Source organism: Parus major, chromosome 4, assembly GCF_001522545.3.
Source record: "Parus major isolate Abel chromosome 4, Parus_major1.1, whole genome shotgun sequence".
Lineage (NCBI taxonomy): Eukaryota > Metazoa > Chordata > Aves > Passeriformes > Paridae > Parus > Parus major.
The window spans coordinates 41,698,213-41,718,247 of record NC_031771.1 but is presented as its reverse complement, the minus strand read 5'-3'; the positions used below and the strand labels follow the sequence as shown (position 1 = coordinate 41,718,247).

General features: G+C 40.4%; 1 protein-coding gene across 5 annotated transcripts in view; it reads left to right on the top strand.

Annotated features, from left to right (window-relative positions):
• CRACD (capping protein inhibiting regulator of actin dynamics) overlaps nucleotides 1–20,035 on the top strand; it is a 125,558-nt gene that overhangs the window by 75,022 nt on the left and 30,501 nt on the right. For 4 of the 5 annotated variants that reach the window (XM_015624079.3, XM_015624078.3, XM_015624076.3 and 1 more), the window contains one exon: nucleotides 14,124–14,289. Coding sequence is in view for 3 of the 5 variants with exons in the window: in XM_015624078.3 (XP_015479564.1) it covers nucleotides 14,124–14,289 (166 nt within the window). In the remaining 2 variants the exon portion in view is untranslated. Of the gene's footprint in view, nucleotides 1–12,370; nucleotides 12,390–14,123; nucleotides 14,290–20,035 lie in introns of those variants that run through there. The other variant, XM_015624080.1, reaches the window with a different exon arrangement.

Sequence of the window (20,035 nt, the reverse complement as noted above, 5' to 3'; positions counted from 1 at the left end):
TGGCCAGCTGGCAAGGCTTGCAGCTGGCTATCAGTTCCATGGATGTACAGATCCCCAAAGCACAGTGAGGAGGAGCAGATACGGGTAGATAGCCCGTTTCAGCTTCTATCCAGTGTCCACTTGCACTTTGTTCTGAATGTTTTATTTAAATAAAACTGGTGAAAACACTTCCCTCTGCTTTTAGAAGAACTTAGTAAAAATATTGAAGTATTTTTAAAAGCCATTCGAGTAGCTGTTTATTACAGAGTAGTAATAAGAGACTGTAGGCAGGTGGGTCTCTTCTCCCAGGCAACCAGTGACAGGACAAGAAGACAGTCTTAAGCTGCACCACGGGAGGTTTAAGCTGGACATTAGGAAGAAGTTCTCAACAGAAGGGTTGCTTGGGCATTGGAATGGGCTGTTCAGGGCAGTGGGGAAGTCATCATCTCTGGAGGTGTTAAGGAAAAGATTGAATGTGGCACTCAGTGCCATGGTCTAGTTGAGAAGGTGCTGCTAGGTCATAGGTTAGACTTAATGATCTCGAAGGTCCTCTCCAACCTAAATGATTCTGTGATTCTGCAAAATCTCACTGCTCTCTTATTTTCTCTTGTTTGATTAAGTGGGTATCCAGATACTCTCTAGTTTGCCTTACCACTAGTGAAGCTTTAGGATACAATGTGGGTGATGCCCTTACAGGAACCTGTTTACCAAACCCAAGTACAGATATTTTAACATTTTTTAGTCACATGTTTGACTGTTATTATTTCCAAAGTGGCACCTTAAAAGTAAGTATCAGCTGCCCTCCTGATTAATGAATATACATACATATATGTGTGTGTACATATATATATATATATATATATATGTATATATATGATGCCAAGTATGCATTCTTCCAGAAGTATTTTTTCCAAATTCATTGGTGATGTACTGTATGCAAGTACATGATAAGTTTCATGTACATGTAAGTGACTGGACTCATTTTAATTGAGCATTAGTTTAAACATCAATAAACCAGTGATTTCTCAGGTGATGCAGAAGATCAGTTGCCATTAGCTAATTTTCAGTTTAAAGTCTGAAACACTTTAACTGTTTGTGCAACTTCATCAGCCAGAGAGCAGATATGTGAAGTATTAATTGTGGCTAAAGCAGAACAAATTGCATTTGTTCAGAGTAATGTTTTCTGCAAATACATTATGAACAATCCATATCCTGTGATATGTGTCATCTCTCTATCATCAGACAGAGACATACCTGATAAATCAAGCCTAACTAAAACCCAGAATATCTGGAGAGTGTCCTATTTTTTTCTGATGTAGTGTGTTAATTTTAGGGTTTGTCTTCAAACAATCTACAGTGTAAGAGGAGGAGAAAGAAAAGGAAGGAATGTGTTTTTTCTTGCAATTGAGACATATCCTCTGGTGGAAAAATCCTGGAGGACATGATATTCTGCATTGGCATTACAACATATTCCTACCCCTCAACTGGCATTTTTCTTCCTTCCGTCTGATATGTGGGACTTAGTCTGAAAAAGTCAAAAAGAGGGGTGAAGGGGTGGGAGAAGCCTAAGCTTAACTTGTACACTGCGTAAAGTTACCCTCCTATTGTTGTCAGTGCTGTCATTTCATAGATCTAAATTAAATGGTTCTCTCCTCTGACTGTCCTGGGTGGGTGTTATTACACATATGGCTTTTGGGCTTCAGCTCTGCTCTTTAAAAGAATGATCAAGATTAGCACAGTCATTTAGAGCATCAGGATTTTAATGAAAATGCAGAAAACTAGATAAGAGGATCTGGGGATCGAACAGAGGGCCGGGCCGACACAGAGCACAGGAATGAATGTTCTCTTCACCCAGGACTTTTAGATGTAAGTGTTACTTTTCCTCTTCTCTAAACCCACTGGACAAAGAAATAGCTATGGCTGTTTCCATACTCATATTTGACAAATCTTTCAGAAACATTCATGTGAGCAAGGTTTCAAAAAGTAGAACTTAGATTTACTTTGGGATGTTTTGCATTATCTCAGTGTCAAAATATGTCACTGAGAGAGATGTGAGCATCTCTTGAGGATAGTTGATCACATAATAGAAACTGATTATATTAAAAACTTTCTTCTTGTTTATTATATTTGTAGTCTTAGAATTCTTTTCAAATTTGCATGCATTACTGTAACCCTAGGTGATGCTTTACAGAGATTGAAAAAATCTGATTCAGCTACAGAGCACTTGTAGTCTTGTAAGTTAAGAATAGATACAAAGCAAGTAAAAACTCAGTTAGTGTTCACATCTCCCCTCTGGCCCCAGCCCTTTCCCAAACCTGCTCTCTATTTTTTTACGGTGAGTGCTCTTGGACCTTGAGTTTTACAAGTGGAGCAGGGGTGTCAGGTGAAAGGTGATTATGCAGGGTGTAAGGTGTGTGATGTCAGAAAAACAGCTGAGGAAGGGAGATAAATACAACATGGGCTTCTTCTGACTCTCACTGTGAACTTCCCTTAACTGGACAGTCAGGGCATCCAGGTCTGTATCTGTATAAGCTGTTTGCAGGGATCCAAAATTTGCTTCAGCAGCTAGGAAACAAGTATTCAGAGCTGCTGAAATGGACCCAGCTTCCACCCATGTTAGACAGAGACCCTGGCACTAGTCAGATCCAGGACCTGTTCCTTGGTCTTGCCATTGGACTGGAGCAGCTGGGAGGTATCTGATCTGCCAAAAGACACCCTGTACAAGTAGCATTTTCTGGAATGATGTGGCATCATGAGATGTAGCACTTGGCTGGTCCCTGGGGCTGTCACAGCTGCTGTAGCCCCTCAGAGAACGACAGACACAACCTGCACTCCCAGTGTCTTTCCAAGGCTTACAAACTGCATACTTCAATAGTTTTCACTCAAGGGGCCATCATGATGTCATATCCTGCCATCTACAATGCATTAAATTCCCTTGGCTACAGTTACATTTAACCATCCTCAGTAGCACATGGGATCTTGTGATTTGCATGGCCACCTGAGTCCCCTCCATTCTTTGTTCTGGCATATAATAAATGGTAAATAAATTCCAATGTGGGTAAGCAATGCTTCAGAGAAAGCGCTGTCTCCTTTCTCAGTGAAGTTTAATCAAGTTCACCTTGTGTGGCTAAATTTGATGTATTTCTCCAGTGTAATGATGATAATGCTTTGTATTCTCAGCACAGTGAAACGATGTGTGATTAGTGTGATCAGTCACATCCTGGCCTGGCAAATCCTTGCCTGGAACCAAAACGGCATGAAAATAGGAAATATTTTCTCTTTGCTCTTGCTACCTAAAGGCAAGATGTTTTAAAAGGAAATATCTGGTTGTCTTAGGTCAGGAATAGGGAGAGTTGTGCTTTTGTGCAAAATTTTGTGCCGTTTTGGTTTCGAATTATTTTAGATTTTTTTTTAAATGTTTAGGTTTATCAATGCTGGAGTATCATCTCTTTATGGCTTCTCTTCTCTTTAATTCTGCTTCGTCATGAGTAATTAATTTTATTCTAGCCTCATAGAATAGAACAGAGGGGGAGATTTCATTTAGCATCACAACAGTATGATGGAATTTTTTTCTATTTTGATGCCACAGAATTTATAAAGAACCCTTTGTTGATATTTCTATTTGGAGCAGAAATAGATTATTTCTGTTCGATTACTTGGTTGACTTTTAAAATAACACTGCTTCTACTTATTACTGTTATATGTTAATATACTCAGTGTTAACCAAATAACTTTGATGGCAAAATATATCTGACTGTTCTATGAAGTGAATACTATAAGTTTTGCAAATATCAGAAGAATAGGTAGGTCTAAAATGTTAAATTTCATCAGATTTCTGTTTTTCAGTCAGTAAGCACTTCAAGTGATGTCTTGCTCATCTAGTTTTAATTCTGGAAAGCAAAGACAAACCAATCACTTCACTTTTATTATTCTGTATATTTTGGTACATTGATGACAAGACAAGGAATTAAGTCAACTATAAGCTCCTTTTCCAGAGCAGATTTAGTGTTTGAGAAAGTTGCCAGAACTTCAACTTGAAGATTTAGAGTCCTCTTCCTATCACAAAAATGTCTTACTTGCATCTTTTGTCTGTGCTTGGCCTGGGTGGTGAAGACAACCCAGGCTGAGGGCTCCAGTGCAGATGTGGGAAAGCAGTTACGTGTTCCTGGTCATGTCTTTAACCTGCTTTTTCTGCATAAAAGTTGTTTGAGATTTGTCTTTGTGCCTCAGCCTGTTGCCTGCTCTCTGTATGGGAACAGGTGATGGATAAGGAGCTAGGTTGGGTGTGTGCAGTGTACAATGGGTGATTAATAATGATGATCAGTTTTATCTCCATGGTCTGTTTAACTGCTCAAAATATTGTTTCTGAAATTGCTGCTAACAGTGTTGGTTAAGCGCTGGCTCAGGTGGAGCTTTTTATTATAAAATTCCAATCAATATTAAGACATCAATTTCATCCTTCAGCTGATAGTGGCCTATGTTACAAAAACTGGCAAATTCTGAAAAAAACTGGAAATGGCCATCTGACCCTGATGCTCAAAAGGGTGATCCAGTGTAGACTGGAATAAAGGAGTGTCAGCAGGAGAGGTGGAAGCACAGCAGGGTTCTCTGTGCAGCACCAAGGTGAGAGGCTGTGATGCTGAAGCTGCGAGAGGGACAGGAGGAGCTGCAGGCTACACACAAGTAGTTAACTATCTTATCCTGCTGACATGTCCAGAAGGCAAATCTTGTCCTGACCAACACAGAGAGCATCCCAGTGTAGTGCCTGTTCCTCCTGAGGAGGACGATAATCTGGGCCCATGTATGCAGGGAAAGCTGCTCAGACAATGAAAATCCAGACGTTTGTTAAACAGGAGGTTTATGGACTCAAGACAGATGCCCCAAATATTAATATGGCCACAATTTGTGTCAGTATCAGAGGATCTGTTTGTCAGAAGGAGCAAGTGAGCCCGGCAGGGTGTTTGGGAAAGGGAAGCATGCAGCAGGAAGGCACAGGGGGAGCATTGAGGAGCCAAAGGTGTCCTTCTGCCACAGCTTTGCACAGCTCCAGGAACAGAGATGGCTCCATTGAGAGCACGGTGCTTCCAGGCTTTGGAATGGAACACAGGGCAGGTTCTTCAGCCCCTGTGCTGCTGACTGAAGTTATTTCCTGTGATATTTTGGGGTTATGCCAGTCTGGGGAATGAGTGCCATGATTCCTTCTGTCTATCCTGCACAACAGAATAAGGAAGTTGAGGTTTTGCTTCCTCCATAAGTTTAAAAGAACCTCAAACAAAGCTCCATGCTTCTTTCTTTCTCCCAGCTCCATGCTTCTCTTCACCGTGGTTTTCACCATGCAAGCATTGACTTTGTTTTTTGCTTTCTATCAAAGCTTGCTGGAGAATTTGTGATTGCTATGGTTCATGCAGATCTTTTCTTAAGATATAGTTTTTGTTCTTTATTTTGCGATGCAGCTGTAAACCACAATAACATGATTTAATTCTGTGAAATCAGAGATCAGCGCAAGTTGTTTTAGTTCTTTTAGACATATTCAACATGAGGTCAGATTTAGCTTGGTTTTCAGGTAGCTCAAATAAGAGGGTCTTGTGATTCATAGCAAATTTAGAGATGATCCAGACATTTTAGTTCCTTAAATATGGGGAGGGGAGGTGGATTTACTGCCTTCTGTTCAGCTTTACCCTTATCAAATTTAATGAAGAACTTATTAAATCAATATGTCCTCTGGAGTAGTTCATAATTTGCTTAGAATAAGACCCCTTTTAGTCCTGTGTTTTCTATATCGCTTTATAATTCTCAGAACTTTGAAAGAAAACACACAGGAATAAAGTAATTGTTGGGGTTTCCCCTTCTCCTAATCTCCCTCTCCTTCATTTTGAGCTACATGTAGAACTATGTTGGAACTTTTCAGAATGTATTTTTACTTCATCATGGAGCTGACTTAACTCAAAAGGTATATTGATAGTTTCAAAAAAACCCGATAATATCTCTTATGACTGGGGAGTAGGTAAATTCATAAAATGAAAAATTGATTCATTTAATCTGACCTATCTAAAATATTCTAGCAGTTCATCTGAATTGAAAATTTAAAATTCAAATACATTTGTCATTGTAAAATATGTTATACTAAAACTGTGCAAAAGTGAAAAAAATCACTCCGAGTATCTAAATCTGTATTGGTCTCAATCTGTATTAGGCATTAAAAGCACAAATAGTGCATTTGGTTTTGCACCATGACATGAAATTTTTATCCAATAATATTGCCTTTATGTGACATTGAAGAAAGAATTTGTTTTGTGTCATAATGACTCAGTAATGTATTAGTTTATTGTTTCCCTTAGGAAAAAAATCCAAATCCCAGTCTAAAATATATTGGATGTACGTGCTTTCTTACAGCTTTGATTTGTTAGCCCCTAGTGGTTTATTAGCCAGTGGGATCTCCAGCCCCTTGCTTAGGCAGTAACCCTGCCACTCCCCAGAGCCCTTTCTGAAGGAGGACACTCAACATTTGCATCAGCACCACAGTATTGGCTTAAAATTATCCTGTGATCAGCTGAAGTGGTCACATCTGTCTTCTCACCCATTTCTAGCTAATCTGGGACACCTCAGCAATAGGCCCTAAAGGAATGAGTTTGTACATAACACTTCAACTCATTTCTATCCCAGTAATCCCAGTCCTCCAGCCATCCAGACTTTCCGGCACATCACTCTGACTGTCCTTTGAGGTCAGGATGCTTCTCGGCTTTTTCTTACTGGTGGAACACAGCAACATGCTAGTAACACCTCTGCCTTATCACTGAAGAGGTTTGGTCAATGAGTTTCATGCTGTCTTCATGGAAATTAACATTTTCTATGGTAAGACAATAGTTCCTGTGATGGTGAAATACTCCTCCTCTCACCAGTGGAAAACTGGAGGTGGTATGGATCTAAAAATGTTGACCAGTGCAATACAGGATTTATTTAGAGCTGGAGAGGCATGAGAAACTGTTCATGTAACACAATCCCTTGCAAGAATGATCTTGCAAATTGTGATTTAAGTGCAAGATCCTGGTCTGTCAGAAGCCTGTGCCAGTCTTGAGGAGGTATAAATGACCTCTGGCAGCTGGGGAGGGGCAGTGGGAGCTGTTTGTGCAGTGCACGTGGTGCTCCTTGGACTTTGGACTGCTTTGACATGGGGCCTCAGGGAAGTAGGTTTACCTTAGGGAGGTTTATCTCTCCACACGCAGCATGGCCAGGACTTCTTTCAATCAGGATTTTTCCCCCATAAGAAATCAATCTACTGAAGGAATCCCAGGTTTTACCTTTTATTTTTTTTTTTTTTTCTCTGAGAAGGAAATAATGATCCAACATCTCTTTATTGATTGACATCAAGTGTTTCAAGCAGCTCTGGAAACATCAGATAAAACCCAGCACACCAAAAGGATCTCCCATCATTAATAACTTGAGTTAGTAAACCTTGCACTAGTAAAACAAAGCTTTCTCCCTTCTGTTGTGTAATATTTTGTTGGTGAATCAGAAGCTATTGCAGTCTCTTCCTTTCTAAAAGTCTCACATGCATCACTGCACCCAGAGCTGTAATAAGCAGGTTTTATCTTATCAGGTATGTTCTGCAATGCATCCCAGCATCTCAGTAACATCTATTGCATTTACTGAACCCTTTCTCAGATGTTCTCATAGGTATGAACTCCTCTACCCATCCTTACTCTCCTCAGGACACAAATTCCAACTTTTTTTATACCCTCTGGCTACTCACTGTGAAGCCTGTAACCAGGGCTTTCCCCTGGAAGAAGAAAACTCCCTGGCCTCAGTAGGGTTTGCTCCTGAAGTTTATACTAATTTTCTCATACTGTCTTCCCTGCTGGGAGTGGTTGCTATCCCCAGCCTACTTCACACATTCCAAAGTGAGCTACCTGCTCCAGGTCTGGCTTTGTATTTTGGAGAGCAGTGTCTTCTCTGTCCCAAAGATGCTGCCCAAGGATGGCAGTGGGATGGATTAAGAAGTCAGAATGTCAGTGTTAAAACAAATGGTTTTAGGATGAATGAGGCTCTCTGACCCCTAGGACCACTCATTGTGATGCTTGATGAAAACAGAAGGCACAAATACAAAGACTGTCTGGGAAGATTTTAATTAGAAGGCGGGGAAAAGATAGCAGGAGCTCAGAAATGAAAGGAGACTTTTGCCACAGTAAATGAGACTGAAGAAGTGGATATTTACTTAGCTCTAGTTCTTCTTCTTCTTAATGTCATCCAAACATGTATAAAATTTTATTTACTCTTCTTCATTCGTATTTCTCTGTTGCTTGTTAAGACCACTATGCCAAATCTCATGCAGTGGAGGTTCAGTCCTTTTACCTTCAAGAGAGTATTTCCTTGTTATATCCAGAGGTGTCGAAATTACTCTTTTCTTGCTCTGAACGATAAAGCATATTGGATGGTGCTTGAACATTAATAGACTCCATTACGATGATTCACACGTGTCTCCTGACAGCTGACTGCCTCAGGTACATAAGATTTCTGTGGAAAATACAGTCTTTGGGAGAAAGAAAAATCACAAAATGGGCTGGTTTTTGTGGAAATGTTTTTGCTTCTGCAGATAGCAAGGGAAAATAGATGTTTCTGGAAAATAAGATTCGTTCTTCCTGTGTTATGGATACTTTAGGTAGTATTACTAGTTTATATCAGGTAATCCAAGAATACCCCATCCTCTCTGGGACAAGGTTTGCAAGAAATAGTATCTCTTGTAAGATCACCTGATACTCTTGGAAAAACAGGCAAGTAATAGCCCACTATGTTTCCTTTGCTTTGCCTAGGTGTTTCATTAGACCATTGTGGCTACACCAATTTGACGCCTTTGATAACTCTCAATCTTGTTTTCATTTAGTGTTTCTCAGGTATTGATGTTATGTCAGGTGATATTATCTCTGTCAGCATGGGACTATTGCATACTGTCAGCTTTATGACTGTTATGTGCTATCACTAAATGTCTGACAAAGGTGAACCCATTTCTGAGAAGTTGCGTTATTGAATCTGAGCCTCAGTCTTTTTTTTTTTTTTTTTATGCCTATCTTTATTCCCTGTGTATTCTCTTAAATGTTTCCTTGGGTTCTTTGTTGTTTGTGCCTGCTTTGTATATCTGGACTGTGTCCATCTATCAACCCCAGCTACCTATGGAAGAGAGGACAATGGATTGAGGGCAGGTCATGAAAGCAAAATATGTCCAGAAACCAATTTTCCCAGTGAGATCAGATGAGCTACCACAGGTACAGGAGCTCACAGCTATTTTAAAACAGGAGAACATGGTTAAGCAGAGCAAAGTCTGCTTTCTTCCTCCTTGACCCCGAACAATTTATTTCCCTTCCCTGGAGGAGTGGAAACACCTCTCCAGGGAGCGCTGAAAATTTATCAGCAAAAACAAGCATCTCTGGTTTCTCACAGAAGTGGATGTACTGAGATGTGGAGTGAGTGGGAAAGCTGGAAGCAAGTGCCAATCCTAATTTGCCCAGAGAAGCTCTATGCCATTGGAACAGACTGGGGAAGGGGGAAAGAAGGCAGCTTTTTTGGTGGGGACCTGAAAAGCAAAAAGTCTTTGCAGATGCCTGGCCAACCTAGGGCTCAACTGGGCAGTGGTTATTGTAGTGGATACATCCTGATTATTTTAAAAAGAGCATCAATAAGCATACCATCAGCTTGAAATTGAGATGTTTTTTTAAACAGTAGTACTGGCAATGTGTACCATAGCAGCTTTTTTGTTACAGAGATGCAATGAGAAATGTCAGTCAGCTCACCCTCTTGACAGTATCTTTTAGTCCCCTTTTCCACCTTGGCTGCTGTATTGGGCCTGCAGCCCATTTGTCCTCTCTCTGCCACACAGTTTTTAATGCAACATCCATTTGGATTTCCATTCCCTAAATTCATTACAGAAATATCTATCCAATTAAATAATTCATATTCTCATTAATCTAGTTTATTACACCACATTTTATAGCCATTAAATTCACTAACAAAGAACGCATAATTTTGGAGACAGCTCAATATCTCAGACTATGAGAAATGTCATAAACAGATGCTTCATTTCAAATAATGAGCAAAAAAATTCTGTGAAAACTTTGCAAATCCTATTTCAAAACTAGGGCTTGAAAAATCTTGGTCATTGTGACTTAAAATTCAAATTGACACTATGAATCCTGCTGCTATTTATTTTCCTCCTCAGCAGTCATCTTTCTACCCACCACCTGATGCATGTGTTTGGTCAGCTCTGCTCAGAGACAACTTGCCCCCCAAGTTTCCTCATCCACAGTTCTGTGAGTGCTCCCAGTGCTGCAGTAAATAGGAAAAGCTGCAAGGAATCAACACCTTGTTAAATATTTAGGTGTCTCTTCTGTGATTATGTGAGTCTTTCTGTTTCTCATGTTAAGTTTGCTTTGCTTGAAAACAGTTTTTCAGATATTTCCAGGGGCACTGACATCTCCTCTATCTCATCCAGTGGCATAATCTCACCCCTGCCTGTTGTCTGGGATACACTGCTCCCTCCCTTTCCAATAATTTAAATCTCTTCTCTATATAATCATGATAGTTAAATCTTAGTTTGGCCTATGCTTGTGTTGAGGGTTCTGTGCTGTTTTTTGAAAGGTGTCACAGCCTGGGAATCCTGAATGGAGCAATTTAACTGCAAGCTATTTTATGGGGAATTTTCAGCTGGCATGTCGATAAGACTTTGCCAGCTGGAGTCCAAAGGCTGTGCCTGATTTCCTGGCAATAAAGGCCATTGCACCCACCTTCATCTTTCTTGGAGAGCTCGAAAGAGCAACTGTGAGAGGAGGAGCTGCTCCCCTCTCTCATCGGGAGCGGAGGCACCATGTGCTGCCTATGTGATGCCAAGGCTCCCTGCTTTAACTGGCTCTGTGTTATGCACTGCATGTCTTTGTGCATCTGACAAATTATATGACAGGTTACAGATTATTCTAATCTGCTCTGCTACTCTTCTGGTAGCTGAGAAGGGCACGCCTACCATATGTGCTGTGTTATCCTAGCTAGTGTATCCAACCTTGTTTATCTGTCGCCTTCACACCGTATGTTATTCTGTGATTCAAAACTGGTTTCCTGTTAACTGTTTACAGTGATTCAAACAAGATAGACTTATTAAACAGACAGGAAAAAAAGGTTTAATTGCTTATTTCCCCTGTTCTCCCAGGGCTGAATCTGTAGGATTCCATTAATGTGATTGAGGAGACAAGCAAATGGCACATGTAAGCTGACCTGTTTTCTGGCTCTCCCAACAATTGTCATGGTTGCAAGTTGACACCAACTGTCAACTTTGTCCCAACTTTCATCCTTTACTATCCCATTTTTTTCTCTCAGCAGTAGAGATGGACAGAAGGGATGAGTTTTGTTTGAGAATGACAGACTCAAAAGGCTTTTGTGAAGAGAATTGTCTGCTGCATTGCTGATGTTTGGAATACTTGTTTTTTTTGTACTTGTTTTACTGCTACAGGAAGCATTTCACCCTGCAATATCATCCCACATCTTCCTCCATAAGATCTTGTGAAAGATATACATAAACAGACTTTGTCTTAGCGGTCAGGCATTCCATCCTTAGAAACCTGGCAGGATGGAGAACAGCATGCGCAGCCTGTGCAGGGCAGGGTGTTCTTTGGCTTTGGAATGAGTCACAAAGCCTGATTTAAAGAATTCATGCTTAGTAATGTGACAGCTGTGATGATGTGTGTGCAGCAAGGAAACAGCTAAGGGACATGTTACATCACATGGGCAAAAGCAGATCTTGGCTGCAGATAAGTGTGTTGGTTTTCACCCATTTTGATGAAGTGAAAGCTGTGTTGACCTGTTACATTCATTCATTAGACTCATAGTTGGTGAATCAGAACCGTAGATTAAGAGTCAATGAGGCAATTCACAGTTATATCTGGAGATCTTGAAAAGAGGAGGGGACAAGAGTAACGTGGATGAATGACATGGTGAGAACCTTTTATTAAAACTGCTGTAGTTGAATTGATTTATGCGGTAAACGACATTAACGAGCAAAATTGGCATCTCCCTTTTGGAGAAAGTTGAGGAAAGAAGCAAGGTGAGAACTTTGAACAAACAGCTCTTCTACTCAGTTTTGTGTCTGGTACTGATGCTTTCTGTCCTGTATGCTCTACCATTTGATTTATGGTGTTTTGCAGTCAGGTGTTTCTGAACCTCTTACAGGGTCAGAGCAGCAGTGGCCAAGAGCAGTAATTTCTCTCCTTCTCTGCCTGAATGCCTGCCTGTCTTCTAGGGATTTCATACAGGAATATTTTCTATTATATATAAATACATTCTACATATATCTGAAGTCAGAACTGAGCAACAAGCAATTGGTCTGGCTGGAGATGCGAGTTGATCTGCTTATGGAAGGCAGGGCTGGGTGACAGGTAATCTTCCATATCCCATTTTCTTCTACACTGGTAAAACTGCTGTTCCAGTTGTGTTTTTCTCATCTGCTTATTGTGAGTCAGTGATTCTGGACTGGAAAATTATGATGCTGGGCCTGGGTTTGAAGTTTGTAATTCAGCTTTTTATTTTTATGCTGCTGCTAGGATGCCCTGATGTTTTAATGAAGTTGAAAAAATCCTGTGTATCCTGACTGCCCAAGAAGAATTATGTTTTTGTGAACCTCTTATGGATCTGTAAAGGAAGAGCAGAATTATTATCTCTTGTGTCTTTGACTTTGTAGTTTCAATGTAGATTTCTTATTTCATCCATAATCAGATACAGAGAGATGAGCTGTGTGTAAGTTTAATGCTACACTGGGTTCTCAGTAAACTCAGGTTCTCTGGCACTATGGTAGTTTGGAAACCACTTACCACTGGAGGTAGCCGGGTCAAAATATGCTTGGACACGTTTTCTCCCTCTGAAAACCCTGCAGATGTTCCTCCAGTGATTACAATGGTGTGTTACCCAGATGTGCTGTACCCTGCTTAGGTATGTCAGAGTAGAGTGTAAAACCCAAGGTTCAACTAAAGAATACTATTGCATTGCAGAAGATATTCCAGGTTTCGTGGTCAAAATTTCCTACTGGGCCTGCATGTACTTTGCAACCAACCCAGGGCTTTCTGCTGAGCCCCAGCCCACAGGAAGAGCAGAGCATGCTGAGGCAATGTGTGCACACAGCCTGTGAGAGAAGCACATACAGGAATGTAATTAGCTCGTGAAAATATTTGTCACCAGTACAACATGATGCTTCTCAAACTAGGTTATGATTGGAGGCTGAATGACCAAAACAACGAACAAATTAAAAAAACCCAACTAGACTGTTTTAAGGTAGTTAAAGTTAAGGTAAAGCCTAAGAGGAATAAAGCACTTTAACAGTTACTATGTTTTATATATTCTTTGATTCATCCCAGCCCTGAGAAATTAACCTGTGGTTAACAAGAAAATCGTGGTACTTCTTTTTAATAGATGGGGGATAATAGTTTGAAGCTGCCTTTATTTTTCCAGTTATTGGTGGAAGGAAAAAGGTTACTTTTTTCCTAATTAACTTTTTTATTTCTTGTTCCTGTCTTCATGTATGTTTTGTGGTTTTGCTGTGCTTTTTTTGGTGTAGCTTTGAAAATGTCAGTGTCTCAAGGAAAAAGTGCCTGGTCAAATTATGTCCTCAGTTACCTGGGGAGAAAAAAGTCAGAGAAATGTATTGACTTTTCTGATATAAAGCTGGATGTTGACTGAAGTAACCCAGCACGAACCAACAAAAATTTATTCTGTTCTCTTTGTTCATTTATTAATTGACTTGCCTAGTTATGAGGCCACACAACTAAAACTCTAAAGCTCTTTGTTTTCAATCGCTTTCAATTCAAGGCAGAGGATCCAGCCCCTTCCAAAGTGGGGTGACCAAAAGCATCGTTTGTCTTTTGGTAAAATAGCCAAATCTGCGGTATAAAACCTAAAACCAGGGCAGTGTTACGTTCTGGCTCCGGGGAATTGCCCTTTCTGTTGAGCCAGGCGTTTGTGCCCAGAGCAGCAGCCCTGCCTTGCCGTGTCGGTGTGACGCGTGCCCCGCAGGCTGCAGCCCGTGCTGCCATCGCCGCGCCGGGCTGCGCCTCGCTCTTTGACCCCATTCCTCCTCCGAGCCTCCCTCAGCCCCCGCCGCTCTGTCTTCTCACCTGCAGACAAGAAAAAGGCAGGCAAATTCCAGCCTTTCAAGAAGCTCTTCGGCAGGAGGAAGAAAAGAGAGCCCGCCTCAGAGTGTGAGGAGCCCAAACTGAAGCCCAGCCACTCCTTCGGCAACATCTGCAACGGGAGCTCCTCGGATGAGGAGCCCGGCAGCGGGCTGAGGTAAGTGCGCCCCGGCTGCTGCACACACAGCTCCCGCTCCCCCTGCTTCTAATGCAACTAAACTTAAATTCCCCTCTGCTGACTGCCAGCGGTTTGTACGCTGCTCGCTATGAAGCGTGTGCTTCTCTCCTTCCTCTGACACCTGCTGCTTTAGACCTCAAAATCTCGCTGCTTAAGGGGCACGTGTGCTGCTCTGCAAATAAGAAATCCCAGGGGGAAGCAGAAATGAATTTGAATCCAGCTCTGTGATTTAACAGGTGAACACCTGAGCAGAGGTATTAATGGCATCCCTGTTTTTAAAACTGGGAAAAGGGAAACTTGAACTGGCTGTTATAGATACTTTATTGCATACATTTCCCTGCAAGGTGGTGTCTTTGGGTTGAGACAGACATCCTTTTTCCCTCTATCCCAAATAATTTTTGTACTGTAATTGGGGTCAACAAACAGGCTGCTTTTATTTTGGGCCAAATTGAATGTAGAGCAGAAGAAGGAGCAGAGAGGAGAGAGGCACCTGAAAATCAGATCACATTCCAATGACAACAGGATGACAGAAGAACAGCGTGAGAATTTTCTGTGGGGATGGTGGGAGTAAGAAACTATACAGAGTAAACAAGCCAGCAATCTCTAACTAGGAAAAAAAACCCAAAGTAAACAAACACAAACAAACAAACAAAACTCAAACAAAAGAAACTCTTACCCCAATAGCAACAATGCCCCAAGAGCAGATTCACAAACTACTGGAGTCAGTAATAATTCACTTTCCAACTGCTCGTCTCAGGTTAGCTGGCTCCTGCCCAAAGCCTGCTCCTTTGGAAGTAAAGGAAGTGTTTGCACTGGGGAGTGTATCTGAAAGTGTAACGAAAAAATCTGAAAGGGTAAAAAAAAATTCCAGATTCCTCTGCTCAAGAATGAAATCTGTATCAAAAACATCACCCTAGACCTTGGAACAACATTTCTAATGGTGCCAATGAAAATATGATTTTTAAAAATTATCTATTTGGGGGATTTTTTTTTTAGCTTCTTGGGTTTTATTCCATTCTGTGAAATTCCTTGTGTACTAGGTTTCCTTTTGGTTTCTGTGGTGTAATACTGTACACCTCTTTTGCTCATCCCAGCTTTTTCAGAAAAGCAGCACTGAGCATAGCCACAGTGCAGCTGGAGGAGTGACTGAGCCCCGTTGTGATGCATTACCTGAGTGCACGATGCCAAGCCACAGGGGGAGGTTTTAGTGCCTTTTCCCTCACGAGCAAACTAAACAGCTTCATCTCACTATCAGGGATTTCCCACTTGGCATAGCTGAAAATCCAGCGCTGCACCCAGAAACAAACAGTGATATGGGAACTTGTCCTGTTCCTCAATCAGTGACATGAAGGTGTGGCAGACCTTGTTTGAGACTGTTAAATGTTTGCATTTTTAATCCTATTAATCTTTCTAATTAACAAAAGCATTAAAAGTTAGCATCTGGTGGAAAAATCAGACTGTAAAATTTAAATCAGAGGGGATTAGTAAATGTGAAAGGTCCCATGTTTCACCTCAAGTGGAACATTTCTTTCAGTGATTCCTGAGAGGTTTTAGCCTGCTAGAAATACTCAGTCAAAGTTCTGTTTTTCCTGTCAGGCTTCATGGTACAAATGTGAGATTTGATGATAATTTTCAGTTTCCAGGTAGTTTTTGCCACTTAATTAATTTTACAACAAGGATAAATGTTCAGTGCACTGCATTCAATTGCTTTGAGAGCTTAGTTTTGTCACTCCGGCCTGTTTTCAATATGTCTTCCATCCTTTATATGTTTTAGCCTTTACTGTAATTACAAACATTTATGAATTGAATCCAGATCGGCTGTCTAACTGAAATAATACACATAGTTGTTTACAAGTTGTCTGACAGTAAATGCATTGCCATACTTTCCGCTATTCGTACAGAAATAGACTAAATACAAATAACTAGTAGTATATTTACATAAGCAAAATCCTGAGAAGTTTTGTGAATCATTTGCTTCAAATTCTTAAAGAATGTACAACACCTGCATATTAAAAAAGCTTAACAAAAGCTCCAATTTTGCAATAAAAGCTCAGAGATGTTCCTATTCCTTTAGTAAGTTATATTTCTTCCTCAGCCTGCAGTGTACATGAATTTGTTATCTACAGATGTGTCCTGTGGACATTTAGCTTTGTTTTGGGGAGAGGAGATGGTTGTTTTGAAAATGTATTAAGGGAGGAAGCTGCTTCTGGAAGGTGGAAACAAGCAAATGAATGAGTGTAGGCTAAAGAAGATATCTATATTGCTTCCCAAGCCTAAGCTAGTATTTCACAGAGTGCTGTATTGGCTTACAAGCCTGCTCACAGCTAACACCTGAATCTCTAATGGAGTCTGTGCTAGACGTGCCCGGAGCTATTGAGGTAATCTACATGTGGTGTAGATTGACTTGCTGAGTTGGAAGCAGCCGGAGAGATCCGCCTGTCCATCCTTTCTTACATCCTGGATTCATCAAATGCAAATAACTTGCTTGGTATCCTGATGTATGCACACTTCAACCTCTTTGTTCATCTATGTTGTTTTGCAATACCCAGGTGGGAGGTTTCCTGCTGCAGTTTGTCTTGCTCAGCCTTGTGAAAACTGGAATTCCTTTTCCCTTTTCTATATTGCCCTCCTTGAGTTTAAAAAGTTAAAACTGTATTAATTAACTTTCTCTCCTAACCATAATGGCTGGGAGATAGAAGTACTGACTACAAGAAAGTGCCACAGGTTTGTGGAGCTTCACTGAAGTCTCCAGAAATTTCTGTTCTGAGGCTATGATTTGGCAAGTTAGAAGATTTTATATTTGCCTTTTTTTGTCAGAGTTGACAAATACTCAACTTCTGAGAAAGCATTGTGAGGACAGACCTGAAAGGGTACCTGTGCAGTGCCCTACTAAAGTTTGTCATTCTGGCTTGATGTGCAGAGGGAGTGGGGAATTAAATTTCTCTTATTTGGGGTACAGTAGATTACTTTTCCTTAGGCTGAATGCAGTATTTCAAGGGACCTGAAATTAGACCTGTCAGATGTTTAGGACTCAAGTGAGACAGCATTGACCTTCCAGGAAAAAGTCTCTGAGCAAAGTTCAGTGTCTTGACAGCCTCCCATAAAATGGGACCCCTTTACTTGCAGCATTGGGCAGTTCTGTTTGAAGAAATCTAGATCAACAGTAAAAAGTGATCTATCTTGGAGTTTCAAAGAGCTCCCAAGAAACCTTCTCTCTGTCACATCCAGTTTTCATACACCAGGAATCTTTTTTCTCTGTGTATTAACTGCATTTCTGCAATTGGCACTTGTCAGTCATGATTTCCTTTCTAAGTGCCTCATTTTGAACACCTTCTTGACTCCAGTGCAAGTGCCTTGTTTCTGTGGTATTTGGTGTTCACCTTCTTCCGAAGGCTTCATCCTATCGGAGCTCTGATTTAAGCAAGTATCTCTTCAAGCTTAAGCAGAGCAAAGCAACATAGGGAGATTGTAAGAAATTTTGTTTTAGGAAAAAAAAACTTGGATTTTCCTTACTTGTGTCAGCTGACATGTACATCTGGAAAGAGTTTCTTATTTCTGGGTTATGAGGTGTGTTGAGGATGTTCCAGGACAGATAAGGTTATGGCTGCAGTTTTCCATTTGCATGGATTTTTTAAAATGAATTTTATTACATGTTTTTGGTGAAAAACCATGGTTAATTTTTATGCCCCTAATTATAATAATTTTAGTTGTATTATTAGCATGATGCATCAGCTACCTAAAGTTAGGCTTGATCTCTACTTCTAAGAAAAATAAATTATGGTAAGTTCACAGGCTCCAGGTCCCTTGATGACACCAGACTGGAGTTTTGAATAAGGTAATGCTGAGTGATATCTTTGAAAAGACTCTGAGTGTGGCTACACAACTGATTGTTGGCATCAGTGGGACTTGGATGGGTCATAACAGGCAAACTGTACTGAAAAAAACTGAACTGTACTGAAAAAGTTTTCCCAGAGTTAGTGCCCTGAAATTCATTGAATTTGCTCCTGAAGGTGATATGAATATATATTTAGAATTAATTCAGAAATGATCTCTTAGTTTACTTTATGAAAAAGATTCCCTGTTGAAAAAGTCTCTCCTTTGTCTGTTCAGATTGTGAGGCCCATGTTTGTGAGTTTGTTAATGCAATGAAGTCATTTGCTGCCTGAGCACAGCTCTAACTCATGTTGCAGCATGAACAATATTCCCCATCCAGGTGTTAGAACCAAAACTCTCTTTCCAGCAGATGAAAAAGAGGACACTAAAAATATAGCTCAGAATTACAATCCATTTTCCTCTATTACAGTATTAATGCATCTCTGGAATGACTAGAAAATGCAATTTATGCTTTTCATCTCTAGCTGCCCTGGAGACATTCATGGGAGATGCAAAATGTTGTATCAGATTTCTTTTTTAAAACAAAACACCAAGTAGAGGCAACCTATCACTGCACCTGTCATTTCCCTCAGGTAATGTTCTGGGAAGTGGTTCTTGGTTTCCATTGAGAAGATTTTATGAAGAGTCAATACCTGGCTAAACCAAATTCATTCTTGCTTTGCATGATTTTAAACTTTTTTTTTTGTTTAAAAATGGTTTTATGTTAAAAAGTTGACTTTGATCTTTAACGATTACAGAATTGGCTTCTAATGGAAATCTAAAAGAGTGGAAGTCATGAGACTCTGGGTTTTTTGGAGTCGGTCTCTACAAACATAAAAGAACAGAACAACTCATTCTTTCCCTTTATTTTCCAGTTTCTATTTCTATCTCTTTAATATCAGAGTGGGAGGAACATTTATGACACACCAAAGAGGCAATTGGTGTACTTCAGTAATGCACCAGCATGGGATTATATAAGAGCTGAGGTCTCAGTATTCCTTTCTGGAAAAGCTTCCCCTTTTTAAAGATCACACATTTGTCTTTAAAAGGAGAAATAGCTCTGGAGAAACATGGGGTCTAAAAACATCACAGCCAGCAGTGTCAATACAATAATGTTGTTTTCTGTGCAAGTGTCCCTGAATGTGCTCTGATGTAGTTAAGGGTACAGTCCCACAGCAGTAAATGTTGGTTGATGTCTGACTCTTTACAGTTCTCTAGATATGCAGCTAGCATGGAAACTTGGGTCAGGATTTGCTCAGCCAAACCAGGAATTTGTGTGGATTTTTGAGTTCTGATGTTTTGGGGGGACTTTTAATATGTTGGGTTTTTTTGTACTTGGTTGTTCTAGTTACCAGATCATTTCTCTGAATTGTTTCATGTGAACAATGACCACATTGTTCTTATTCATTAAGTTCTCATTCACTTATGTGAATAAGGCACAAAAGATGTGATGGGAGCATATGGAGAGGAGGATAAAGAGAGTGTGATACCTCACCCAGTCCTGACTTGAGGTACCTAGAACTGATGGAAAATCACTTCCTAAATAGATCCATAGCAGCTGACGGCTGAGGGAGAGTCCAAAGAGGGTCTCTGTTCCCTGCATTTCGTGGGAGAGGAGTAAGACCTTTCCTGTATACTAAGGGTGGTCCCATTCTACTGTGAGAGATTTGTTTCACATTTCCTAGTTTCTTAGCGCACACACCTCAGCAAGAATGAGTAATGGATAAAGAGCAAATGGAATTTAACTTTGCTCTCAGTAGGAGAAAATTAGTTTTGAAAATTTGTGTACTGCAATTGAAACTGGAACATGATATTTGGGTTGCAACACATCTTCAGGGAGAACATATTTAAA